This window comes from Aythya ferina, assembly GCF_964211825.1.
Source record: "Aythya ferina genome assembly, chromosome: 2".
Taxonomy (NCBI): domain Eukaryota; kingdom Metazoa; phylum Chordata; class Aves; order Anseriformes; family Anatidae; genus Aythya; species Aythya ferina.
The window spans coordinates 100164625-100178228 of NC_140297.1; the positions used below are offsets into that span (position 1 = coordinate 100164625).

Genomic DNA, 13604 nt, shown 5'->3' on the forward strand with positions numbered 1-13604 from the left:
CGCCGCCTGAGGCGGGGCACGCGAGGGGCCAGGGCGGGCAACCGCCGCTGCGACGCACGTGACCGGGTCACGTGGCGCGGAGGGGACGGCTCCGCCCGCTCCTGGCGGCGGGGTAGGAGGAGCCTGTGAGCCCGCCCCGCGGCCACCTCGCTAAGCCCCGCCCCTCCCCGCGGCGTCCTCCAATCCTGGCGCGGCATCCCGCCGCCCTGCTTGACAGACGTGCCTGTAGACCAATGAGCGGGCCGGGAGGGCGGGGCGGTGGGCGGGGCGGCGGCCGGGCTCTAGGCGTTCTGCGGGGCGCCCCGGGGGCCGTGTGCGCGGCGCGGCGCCGAGGCTGGGCAGCAGCGGGCGGCCATGGGGGGCTCGGGAGAGGCCGGCAGCGGCGGCGGCGAGGCGTGGCGGGGCCGCTACTACCGGCTGGAGGAGGTGCAGCGGCACAACACCAGCCAGAGCACCTGGATCATCCTGCACCACCGCATCTACGACGTCACCAAGTTCCTCGACGAGGTGGGCGACCGTTAAGCGGCGACCGTTAAACGGCCGGCGGGGGGGGGGGGGTGCCAGCTTTCTGAGGTAAACTCGGGTCCCTCCGAGTGCCAAAAGCGTACTCTGTGCGCTTAGAAATGTAACTCCTGAGCAAAGTGATTTATCCGTGATGGTTTGAGCTTTCTGTCTCAGCTTTCTCCCCGCTCCGCAAAGATCTGGCACCCGATTTAAAAGAGTTCCTGCGCTTTTACATTAGCCTGTAGTGGCACGGCACTGTGTGAGCCTCTGCTGTCGTGTGGCCCTGTCTTGGTTTTCGTGACTGTAAACACTTGAACTTTAAAGTGGAGTGTTCTGCAAATAAGGATTTGACAAGACAACTCTTAAGCTGTGTGTCAGTGCAGTTGGGTCGTGAACTGCATCTACCAATCCTTCCTGAACTGGCTTTCATCTAGCCATAGCCCTGGTCTGGTTCATTACCTAGGTATGGAAATGTTTACTTACACAGGCAAGGCTAGTTTAACTGCAGAAGCCTTGGGGAAGAAAAGTTTTTCATGGAGTCTCAGAAACAGAGCTGTTCTTGGAGACTCGCTCGGTTTTGGTTGGTACACAGTTCTGTGAGGTCTTCCTCATTTAAAAGAGAAACAAAACAGAAAAACGTTTGACAAATCCAAGAACTAACAAGCTTATGATTTAAGTAGCTGCACAGTGAGGCAGACTGCCCCTTCGTTCAGAACACATGCGAAATGGATAAGTATTAGTTTCATGTTTTGCAAGGTAGACTTGATTTCAGCTCTCAGGATAACTTGGCAAATTCACTATCAAACCAAAAGAATTCAGTTTGTAAGCAGTTAAGTAGGTTTTTTTTCTTGGACAGCTGCAGGATGTCTGATGCACTGTGGTATACCGGCTCAGGCTTTAGCCTCACGGTAAACAGTTTTTGCTGTGATATGGCTGGCTTTGGAGCTGAACTTCCTGGTTGATATGCTAAGATAATAAAGGAGCGAGATCAGATTGCTTTGTTGAAAATGACTATCTAAGTGCAGCTGCACTCCCAAGGAAAGTTCTTGAATATCCTAGTGTTCGTTGTACTGCTTTTTTTTTTTTTTTTTTGAGGGTAGAACCCTCAAAAAAACATTTCATAGGGTACTTTGGGTTTTGCCTTTTTTGAATGCTTTTGATAGGTGGTTAACTTACAAAGTGATGTACTAATTCATTCTGGTCTGTCAAGCACTTTGAGGGATTTACACGTGACAGATAAGGAGAAATTGAAGCGAGCCACTTGCTGGTGCGTTCTGGACTGTGATAAACACTGCTCAGGGAAGCAGGGATTACATGAGCAGTTTCTATAGCATTACTGGTCAAATTCAGCTTTACCTATTGGTGTTCCTTGCAGGAAGTAGAAAAGCTTAAAATATTTCAAGAATTAGTTATAGGCTATTAAACTAAGTCTATTAGTCTTTCAGAGAGAGCACTGTTAATGCATCGCTTCAATCCTCTTCCCTACTAAGTAATATCTAAGCGTATCAGTTTACTGGGGAGTAAAGAACTGGGAACAGAAGCTGACTTTACTGGTTCCAATTCTTAGTTCAACAAAAAAAATCTCTCAACTATTGCATTAACCTTTGGAATTATTTTCTTTCTGCTTATGAAGTTGAGAACTTTACAGTGCCTCACTGTTACGGATACACTGGATGTTTTCTTGCTTAACAAGTGAATGTATGCTGTTGCCTTTCACTTCATTACAGTACTTAAAGGCTGTATTTTCTCTGTACAGCTGCTGTCTCTGCATAAAGCTCGCAGATGTTTAGTGAAACTTTTTCCGGGGTGTGGGGAACCGTCAGCCTTTGCCAACACTTGACTGAAATTAGTAAGTGGACTGGGAGCAGTGTGTGCGCACTGGGAGTGGTAGGGCTGTGTGGAGGCATCACACAGGGTGACCACGTTGGCTTGGTTTCCTAAGGCCAAGGCTTAAAAATAAAAAGATCCTTTGAAATAGGGATGAAGTGCTGGAGGAAAAAAAGGATTATGTGCGTTGGCACCTTATCTTAGAGATTACTGGAGGTGAAGACTCCAGCAACTGTTCTTTTCCTCAAAAAGTAGGATCTCTCAAACTGTCATGTGAATGTATATCTCTGAATATTCTTCAATTATCCATGTTTATCCCCTAAAAGAGGAAATCTGGAGACCTCAGCTTTTAGGGTGTGCTATCTGAATGTTCTTGATGTGAAAGAATATTCTTGGGGCTGGGAACTCCTATATCATTTTTTTTTTTCCATCGAAAAGCTGTTGGACCTGTATTACAGAAAACTTGAGAAACCTTTTCATAGTTTCAGGCCCTACATCCATTAAGGAAAAACAGCTGTGAGAAGTGAATGCATACTGACAGCAGGATCTTATGGCTGTATCTGTCTGTATTGGAGATAATTCCATATGTGTGTGATCAGAAATGTCAAGTAACGGAGTCAGTACGGTGGTATTGCTTGATAGTGTTTTTCTGTAGTTTAAGAAAGCAATTCTACTGTTCAGGAGTGACTGTTTGACATTGATCTCAGGAGTTAAATGAGTGATTGGGCTTATTTAAAATGGGAATGAAATGATCAGTACCCTGATCTCTGCTTCCTGTTGTGGTGAGGGTCTTCCCAATTCCTTTGCTGAAATCGTGGTTGGATTCCTAAAGCTAGGCAGAGAAGCCAACACCTCAGCCTCTGAGAAATGCTGTGTTCTGGAAACTACCTAGATACATATTTAATATTCATCTAATATAGTCCTTTTGGTGGTCTTAAAGCTTGCTTTGGATGTACAGTTTATATTGTGAAAATATGAATGGACGATGTCTCTTTTTCATGATCTGTAAGCTTGTGCTTTTACAGCACCGTTTCCAAACAGCATGGACAGCTCTCACAAAATATCTTTTGGAGTGCTGATTGAATAAAGTGCAGAAAAACTAATACTGTTTTACTGCATCCCAGTGAAAACTGGTCTCCCCACCATGTGGAGATGAATTACGTTCATGTGATGTTGTGGAGGAGTAGTATAAGTTAATGAGTAGTTTACATCAAAGGGTGCCAATAGTGGCACATTCTTAAGTCTGCCAAAATACTGCGTGAGTTTTTACTGCAGAACCTTGCAGTCTAAAAATAAAAACTGGTGCTATCACTTCCTAAAGCTGTGGTGAAGCTTGCAGGAGGACTTGAAAATGCTTTGGAAAATAGCAGTTCTAAGTGTTCTTTGCAAAACACACACTGCAAGCTGTAATCATTTTTTAAGTGGGAAAATGGGCACTCAGCTATGGAGCATTTCTTTTGCACTTTGTCTAAAACCCTAATGATGGCTTTCAAAACTGTGAACTCATAAGGAGAAGTACTCTCCTGTGCTCCTTAAATTTTATAGGTGCAGAATTTCTGTCCTGGAACTTGAATGGCTTACAGAAATAATTTGGAGGACTACATGGAAGTGGCTTTAAAGCAAACAAGTGTTAGTCTTTTTTACACAATAAAGTTTTCAGGGCACCTTTAGTTGTGTCTCTGCTCCTTTGTATTTTCAGTAGAGTGCAAAACTTGAATGCCTGAGGTTGCCACTGGTGGAGGCCTTCAGTTATCTCCCCTGGGACTTGAATTGGATCCAAGACTTGATTCCCGCAGCTTGCAGGGGGGGGGGTGAAGAAAGGTTGATAAGAGTTGTGAATTCAGGTAGTTACACTTTAATAGTCTTGAACTATGACACTGAGAAAGTTGCATGACTGTAGCAAGAGTGAGATCTGATAGGTGTTCAGAATGAAGTAATTAGACTCTTGACCCAGATGATAACAGTGAATTTAACTGCTTAGTTGCTTCATCTAAATCTTCTTAACGTGCTGCTGTTAGGAGTTAGCCTGTACTAGGTACTTTTGCTGGCTTTGTGCAGACTTCTGTTCCACATCTAACTTAGATACGCTGTATTGGGACTGTCCTAGGAATGAACTAGACTAGTGAAAGCTTTTTTATTTCCCTCGAACCACAATTTTACCTGCAAAAATACTTGTTATTTATATCATAGCATTTCAGTTTAGGAGTCATTATTGGTACAGTGTAGGCCTCCAGTTCAGGGAGCTAGCAAGAGGCTTTTTATGAAAATGGAAATCCTGGTAGCAAGCTTTGTCATACAAAGTGCGAACAAAGGCCTTGTGTAGACAAACTTTGAGAGACTCATTGAACCACAGAAAATGCCAAGCTTTTGATACAAAAGTAATTTCTTGGAATCTGTAAGGCTTTTCAGTTACACCCTTTCATTGGGGAAGGCCAAATCTTCACTAATTGCATGTTTTGTGTGCTGGTTGTTTGCACTGAGGTTGTAAATTTGCGTTTTTAAAGCAGACATTTTCAAAAAGAAATGCATGAAGTTTCAAAATACTTTTAAGTACATCTAGTAGGTTATTAAGGATATCTTCTGCTAGTTGGCTTAAGTTGGAAGCACTGTGCATTTATCTTTGCCATAGTCTTGCTGACACAAGGGAAAAATTAACTTCTATCCAGCTATAGTGGCAGAGGTCAGGATGAGTTTCACCCCTTCAGCTGACACGTGTGATGAGTTGGTCATGGCCATACTTCCTCTGTGGTAACACTCTCTGCAAAACCGTGGCATTGGAGGGATCAGCTGCTGGTCAGACTGAAAACAACCTCCAGAGAAAAGCTGAAGTGCCTCAGTGAGGCTGCTCCTGTAGCTACTTGGTTGCTTTGTAGCAGCACACAGGAAGGATTTGGGAACACAGTGGATGGCCATGCTGTGGTCAGCAGCCTGCAGGTAGTCTGTTAAAGTACCCAAATGGCTGTAACGTAGATGCAGTCGTACTGCTAGGGATCCTCTTGTCTTACAGCTTGCTGCAGTAACTGATGTTTTATCGACTTGTGCGAGCAGGTCTTGGGTTCACCCTATGCATGAATGTGAACGTACGTGCCGTTAATGCTTTATGGGTAGTGTCACGTTGGTTCCTCTTGCTGGGTGTTGATGTCTTGTTAGATAAGCGTGTTTTTTCCAAGGAGTTCTGCCTCCTGCTCGAGATGTTGCATATATTTCATACTTTCAATGTGGCATTTCACAGTTTATACAGCATGACTCATGCCTCTGAGAATAGGCTATTTTGGGGAGCACAGTACTTCAGCATGGTATAAAAACCATGGAGTGAATTTTATGGAGACTTAGTTACGACAGTATCTGTGAGCCTGTTAGATGCAAGTTCAGCTTCCTAAGTGTACTCTGGATTTCAAGGCACTGAACTCTAATGATCTCTCAACGTCTGTCTAGTCCTTTCCCTGAATACTTATCAGAAAGGATTCAAGGGCAGGATTTGATGAGCGTGCCATGTTTGCAGGCCTGTTTGCATAATCTTTACTCTACATGTACTCTTAACTTTTTTTTTTTTTTTTTTTTGTGCTCAGCTGCTATGCCTAATCTCTGTATCGATTGCTTAATCTTGCTTTTGCTTAGTCATGGTAGGCATCCCTTGCGCTTCTAGCTGTGATGTTTTGGTTATTTATTTTTTTATTTTTTTTAAGGAACTTTCTCAATCTTTAAAAAAATCTTTGCAAAGGCACAAGTTTAACTCAAGTTTTGGAGTTCTGTCACAGCTGGGAACCGGTAGTCATACTGTCTTCCTAATCTGTATGAACAAGTCTTACTTTTTTTTTTTCCCCCAATTAGAAGAAAAGGATTGATAGGAGGTTAATATGGTGGATCTGAATTAAATGCAAACTTGAATTCCTTGGGCTGATAGAAATGTTTAAGCCATTTCTTTCATCTCCTTTGTAAATGTGGCTTTTCTGTTCAGTTGTACGCTAGGCATGGCTCTAAATAACAGAAGTTTTGCCTATTTTCATCACTTTAGATTCTGCAGTCAGGAGTGTTAAAAATGAAATAAGGCTTTGGAGACTTAATTTTCCATTCCTATGTGAGGCATTAGTATTTATTATATGGTTGCCTTAATCTAAGGCCATATTTAAACAGTCTCAAATTGCTCATCTAACAACTCCTGTTTGTATAGAACAGTTTCATAGTTTTCCACGTGCAAGTTGAGTGGTGAATTTTTTGGTTACTTACCTAACAACAGAGTAACTGCAGTGAGTTTTCTCAACCTTAAGTAACCAGAAGATGCACTGTCACTTGGTGTATATATATGGGGCTATTTAATGGACAGAAATGTGGAACTGCTTGCAATCCCAAAAGCGTATCCCGGGGAAGAATAGAAGTCAATGGATAGCAGGTATTTGGTTAAGGGAATGGTCGTGGGTCGAGGCATCAAGAGGTACAGGGGAGTGACTTCTCTCCATCTCAGGGGTTTTACCAACAGTGCAGTTTGGGGATTCCGTGGTCTGATAAAACAAAATTGCTATTGTAGTGTCTTGTACGAGCTTTCAGTGGTGCTGAAGCAGCTCCAAAGTAGCTGGCTTACTAGATAACCATGCAATAATTTCTTTTGGAAAGGATTCCTAGCAGTTATCTGGTCCTGCCCCAGCTTGAGCTATGATTAACTAGGTCAGGTTCCTCCTAGCCTTGGCTAGGCAGGCTGAAAGGATGGAGGTTGTCCAGGGAACATGCACAACTTGCTCAAATGTTTGATTACTTTTGTTGTGAATATCTCTTTTTGTTATACCTACCTGGAATGTTCCTTTCTGCAACTTAAAGCCAACTGTTTGGCTTTTGTCCTTCTGCTGTATAAAGCACTGTTTGGGTAAAAATGTTTCCTGTTGAAATATGAGCACAGTGTAACTTTAGATAACAGTTTGGCTGCTAAAACGCTGATACCAGTAATGTTTTAAATCCATCCTTAGCTGCTGGGGATCCTTAACCTGTTACTGATCTGTCACTGGAGTAGAGACCTAGCTTCTTTGGTTTTGGCTTCTGAGATTGCACAGAGCCCTCTAGTTATTGAGGGAGGTTTACAGTTGCTTTAGACATGTCTAGTGACTCTTCTTTGCAAGGACTTTTAGAAATGTGGAAATGAACTTCTGTTTTCAGAATGTGCGATGGTTTTTAATAACAAATAAACGTTGATTAAAAATTGCAGCACCCCGGTGGTGAAGAGGTCCTCAGGGAGCAAGCGGGGGGAGATGCTACTGAGAACTTTGAAGATGTTGGCCACTCCACAGATGCAAGGACGCTGTCCGAATCATTTATTATTGGGGAGCTACATCCGGTGAGTATGCAAGTGTACCAGTATGTAATGTCTACTATAGTGTCTTTATGTCTAGTTATTTCTCTGATAATTTTCTTCAAGATAAAGAGAGCTGCTGTTTGGGTTGGATGCCAGCTCTGCAGACATTTGTGGATAGACTTGTTTTTGAGACTGTTTCCCTAGTGCAAAGTGATTTGACTAGTATAATGTGAGGATGGTTATGTGTAAAACTTTCCTTCTTTGGAATATTTTACAGCTTAGTTCTTGAGTAAACTGAATGTGGAATTATGCTGTTCTTGCTGTACCCTGTGAGCTTTATAATAAGACTCTATAATCCCTGAAGGTGGAATGTTGGAATGTCTAGGCCTCTTTTTAAGTCAATGTGTAAAGTGATTACTCAGCAACTTTCATGCTTTCATCATTGTACACGTATATGCCAGGCTTCCATCTTGATCCACAATTACAGTCTGGATCTTCGTGTGTATATTTGGAAGATTGCTGCTGCAGAATTGTAGAATGGATAATGTTAGAAGGGACCATCTTGAGGTCACCTGCTCCAACCCCCTGCTCCAGCAGGGATACCCGGAGCAGGCTGCCCAGGGCCACGTCCAGGCAGCTTTTGGAGGTCTCTGAGGAGGAGAGCGCACAACCTCTATGGGCAGCCTGTGCCAGTGCTCGGTCACCCGCCACAGTAAACAAGTGCTTCCTGATATTCAGATGGGAAGGTGCAAACATAATCTAATTGGATGCTTTGTGTATTTTTCCTTTCTTTGGCTCCACTCATTTTGTGCTGTATTACCAACTTGTTTGCCAGGCTTATGATGTGTTCCCACTGTCACTGACATTTCCATCTGTCACTTCCTCTTTTTCCTGTGATCTCCATATCTCCTGTACTTTTACCAAGCACCAGTCTTTGTAGTTCATAGGTACAGAGCTGCTGTAGCGGCCATGGCTGCCTTCAGATATGCCTCTTCTGAGCTCTCCTGCGTGGTGGTAGTTGAAATCCATTTGTTGGAAGACCCAGGCAGGTAGTGTGCAGAGACTGCCTGCCATCCCTGCCTCTTCTCTTGTCCTCAGCTGTCTGTCTTGTCTGTTTTGTCTTTCATTTGAGGTGAATATCACTGCCTTTTTCAACTTCAAACATTCTGTCTTGAAAATTGCATTTAAGAGTAAGAGTCCTGATCCTCTTCCTGTCTTAGGTCCTTTCCTGGTGAATATTGCTAGTGTAGCCTCTGCTAGCATGAAGTAATTCAGCTCTGGTGCATACTTGTAATGCCCTAGATTTATCTATTTCAGGCAGCAGCTGATAACAGTAAAATTGTTCATAACCTGCCACCAGTCCAGTTCATCCTTGTTTGATAAATGCCCGTTTTTATTGAATATGAAACACGCAGTTTGATAGTTGTGATAAATAAAACAATGTCAAGAAGATATGCTGTTTCTTTTTGAAATGAATGTGACTATCCCAAGTAAATCTTCATGGGTTTCTGAGACATCCATAGAATCTGGGATGTTTGTATTGGATGTTAGACCAAAGCTAGTTAGATAATTTTGTTTGATAAATATGAGTAGACTAGGTAGAAGTAAGCTAGTACCACTGTAATCCATGTGTAAGCTAAAGAGGCGTGTACTGTCGAGAGACAAAAGAAATGCAAAAACGTGTGCACAAAAAAAAAAAGTTTAAGACTCAAGTTTCACTTCTTTATTGTATCCTGGGAAGTATTATTCAAGGCAGTGATCTTGCTTATGGTAGCTCAACAACACATACTGATACCTCTTTTATAAGTCTGTTTCCTAGGGAAAAATAGGTACATGCTAACAGAACAGAATCGTGAACTGAATTATTCTTTGACTTTTTTCATGTTTTGGATGTTTATTTAAAACTCATTTTTTCTCTCCTTATTTTCATGCAGGATGATAGAGCAAAACTTCAGAAACCAACAGTAAGTATTGTTTCTTAAAGTGTCACCTTATTTCTTTTGGGCATTGTAGATGGTGTATCTCTGGGTAAACGATATACTCACATGCAAAAATAAGTCAGGTTATTTAAGTGTAGTGTTTCAGATCATAAATCTCTTAAGTCCGTTGATCTGTCGTCATAACTAATTGAACTAGTATACTAGGAAAATTAACAAATCCAGTGGTGACTGGAATTTAGAGCTTCTTCCCACCAATAAAAACATCTGTCATTCAGACTTCTTTTGAAATTCAGGATAATTTACACTTAAGCTGTAAGAGCAACAACTGTAAGTGCAACTGAGAAACAGATTGCCTAGTGCAAGTTGTAGTAATACCACCTCTTACTATAGGAAACTCACAGAATCTTACTGAATTGAAATACACAGGGTTGTAGTTTGGCCTAAGCACAGTCAGTTGGAGTTGAGAGATCCAAATGACATCTTACTACCTTCCTGTTTGGCTTATTCCCTCATTTTAGTGCTGGTGGTCATGGTTATCTACACTAATGTGTGCTTTCCAGCTTCTCTCTGGAAACACAGAACACTTTGCTCTAACAGGATGTGTGGGCATAGCTGATAAGACAGCTTCACGTAGAACTGCCCTCTGGATGTGTGACAAACCTATGCCCTGGCCCTCTAGGAACCTTCAGCAGGCCTTGTGCTTGTCTTTTTAATCTTTGCACAGTTTAAAGTACCATCAGTGGTACTTTCCTGTGTCATAATGTTTGAAAAACGTATTTTTGGTGAATTTATTAATATTTTAATAGTATTTTGGTATTTTGGCTTGCATTCTTCCTGTCTTAGTGTTGGGGGGAACCATTCCCTGGCCCTGAATGCAGCAAGTCTGTTGTAGAAGGTGCTAGCCCTAATGGTGTGGTCATGAGCCGCTCCACATGGGTTGGCTTTGGGGTTAATTCTCTAGGGAGGTGTTCACAAAAACAATATGGATGTAATTACTGAGCTGTGTTATTTTAAGATGTCATTTGTTGTGCATCACCCTATGATAATTCGGGCTTTTGAAAATGTAGCCTGTTTAAACCTATGCAGGATCCCTGTGAGGGATCTTCTTCACTCTTTGCCTTGGTATCAGAATATTTATATCTCAGTCAGTTCATTTTTCAGTGATGGATCTTGTACTATTAAAGTACTTTTTTTTTTTTTCAGTGCTTGGATCTTTTAAAAGCAATTAGGGCCACGTGCAATTAGTAATACTCAAATGATTAAGTCTTCATATAAACTACATAAATACCCAACTAGGATTTGGTCTTGTAGTGGTTCTTTTTCTATGCAAATGGAACAAGAAATACAAGTCAGAATCAAAAGCTGGAATAGTTTGACAGCAGTTCTTAAGCAATCTGAAACACCACACTGACAAGCTGAGTTTAATAAGCCTTGTGTGGATGTAAATCAGCACCTTGCTTCCCTGTAAGAAATTCTCATGTATTCATTTGGAGTCTCTTTGATGGGATTTTAGACAAGCAATGGATCTTTGTCTTTTAGGCAACTACAGCTTTTCAAAATGTATCTTGAGGTTGACGTTAACTTCATGGAAAACTTGCAGTGAAGTTTTTTATTTTGGGAAATCACTTCCGATGCAGTGCTGACTGCAGAAACTGCTGCTATCTGGCTTATAATACGACAGTTCTGTTACAGCAAATCTGATAAAATGTTTTCCAAAGGCAATGCACAGAGTTGTTTTCAAAATTAGTTCCCCTTAATTTTTGAGAAATTGAGGGGCAATTAGTATGAAACCTGATGTAAATATCTTTTTGTTTTCCTTTCCAGGAACCTCTTATAACCACTGTGCAGTCTAATTCCAGGTACAGTATGACATCTGGTATCAAACCCAAAGCTCCCAATGATAATGTTTCTGAAGCTCAGAAAGCTGAATAGCATCTATTTACAGGAAGCATAGATGTCAAAGGATGCAGCACAACCATTTTTGTTCTGTGTAAAGTCCAGTTTGGCATCTATGTACGATTTTACAAGCATGTTAATGTAATATCTAAATTTTGCTCATTGGTGTGTGTCAGTTTCTATTGAATTGTTTGTGCTGTACAAGCCTTCATTTTTGAAGGCTAGTAGATAAGTAGAAGACACTTGGTTCCACTGCTGACTACTGACATGGATTCACTCACTTTTAAAATTTGCTATAATTAAAGGAAAAAACTGTCAGAATGGGGTGATGTGGAGGATATGTTCAAAATTGCCGAAATAACTTTGTAAAGTTATATCCTGCTGCCTGTTGCTGAAACCTCTGAGCACCATTCCATATTCCTTTGAGTGGGGAGCTTGGGTACTTGAAAGTGTCGTGTGTAATGTCTTAAATGGCTTCTGAATGAATGATATTCTGGGCAGCATGCCATGACTTTAAGCATGTCTAGAGTCTTATTCTTCTACTAAACAAATTTGTAAGCTCTCTTGTGAAGTCTGAGCAGGACAAGCTTTTTTACTTGGCCAGAGCATTACTGGGCCAGTCCAGGTGTCCTGCTCTTGCCCTAACGTTGAAGGATATGTTGGGAGGGAAGGACTTTAACCAGTGGCTTTTTTAACTTGGTGGTTGTCACTTCTTAAACTGCTGTTTCAAAAACTTCTTTCTAGTTCATGGTCCAACTGGGTGATCCCGGCAATAGCAGCAATTATCGTGGCCCTGATGTATCGTTCCTACATGTCAGAGTAAGCGCCTTACCAAGAACTAATGCAAGAAGAGACTGATCGGGGAGAGAATATAAGCAATCCTAACCCAATGTTTCCTGACGAAAGCCTGGTGTCTGAAGACAAATTCAACTTTTTCAGAAAACAACAGTTCTTCTCTGCTGTGCACTTTTCTTAATGTTGCCTTCTTATTTGCTGTACTGAAGTGATAAAAAGGCAGCATTTCTTTTTATATAACAATTTATTCTCTAATGAATTACTTGATAACTGTATGAGTTTCTTTGTTAAAGTAGTTTTATATGTAACACCCTGATTCTGGTTATTTCTTCTTAACCTGTAATGGGGTCTGTAGGACTTTCTTTGCATATCAGTTTTGCAGCTTTAAATTACTACCAAAACTTTGTACATGCATTTGTCCATGTACACTACTTAACTCAAAAATCATGTTGTCTTCTAAGTAAATTTGAAATGCTAATTTAAATAAGCATAATGGGGAAAAGCTCGGTAGAGTAATGAGTATGTAAGGGCCTGTACATGGTTGGGCCCTATGTAATGAGATGATAGACTATAATTAGGTGATTCTTTCCTTCCCTCTTGACATCTGCTCTTACAGTTGTAGATATTCCTACCGGCAAACTGTTCTGTTTGGCTGCCACTGGAAAATTCAGACCAAATATGAAACCCAGTGTTTGTCCCGATAATGTTTGTCTCAGTTTTGTGAAAAGTAACACTTCTGAGCAAAGAAATAAAAAAAGGCACAAAATAAGTGCTGCGTGTAATTCCACTACAGGTAATATAACTACTACTATGTAATACTGTTCCTGCCAAGCACTCAGGTGACTCTAGAATTTGTTCTGGAACTTTTAGACTTTTATGTAATCTTCAACTTTGTCGTCGTACATTGTGAAGGGAAAAAACTGATAACGTGGAATCTGTTTCTGACTGTTCTGTTGTGTGCTCCTTGGTGCTTTACTACAGAGATGACCATTTTCTATGCTAAATACAAGATAACTGAAAGTCTGCATTTTTGTGGTGAACATTTTGAGGCATATGTAAATGATCATGAATAAAAGTTTAATTGCTTACTCTTGCCTGGCTTAAATACTTTTAATTTCAGCCTTTTATTGAAGGCCTCAGAAGGGAGGCTTTTGCATATTGGGACACTTTTCAGACAAACCTGTTTGCCAGTGAAAGCTGGATGCTTCCCTTATGCAGGGAAGTTTATATTTGAGAGGTGGGATGGTGTGCTGTGGAGCACTCAGCGCCAAGTAGCCGCTGTTAGCAGTGGCCCTGTAAGCTTTGCCTGTCTGACAGTGGCCAGGACTTGTAACGTCAGCACTGACCCTTGGCAGCACCAG

At 41.5% G+C, this 13604-nt stretch overlaps 1 protein-coding gene across 1 annotated transcript; it reads left to right on the top strand.

Moving 5' to 3' along the window:
- The first annotated feature begins 281 nt into the window (after positions 1-281).
- Positions 282-13331, top strand: CYB5A (cytochrome b5 type A). The gene is made up of 5 exons (XM_084508897.1): positions 282-507; positions 7526-7654; positions 9547-9576; positions 11377-11411; positions 12193-13331. Exons 1-5 carry the CDS (start codon positions 355-357, stop codon positions 12269-12271), a joined length of 426 nt encoding a protein of 141 aa, XP_084365023.1. The 5' UTR covers positions 282-354; the 3' UTR covers positions 12272-13331.
- Positions 13332-13604: the final 273 nt, after the last annotated feature.

What these genes read in the sequence shown, in the direction of transcription:
- CYB5A (XM_084508897.1), top strand. Translation starts at nt 355, where the DNA reads ATGGGGGGCTCGGGAGAGGCCGGCAGCGGCGGCGGCGAGGCGTGGCGG. An exon ending in TCACCAAGTTCCTCGACGAG is followed by an intron (nt 508 to 7,525) that starts GTGGGCGACCGT and finishes TAAAAATTGCAG; the next exon opens with CACCCCGGTGGTGAAGAGGT. An exon ending in ACTGTGCAGTCTAATTCCAG is followed by an intron (nt 11,412 to 12,192) that starts GTACAGTATGAC and finishes ACTTCTTTCTAG; the next exon opens with TTCATGGTCCAACTGGGTGA.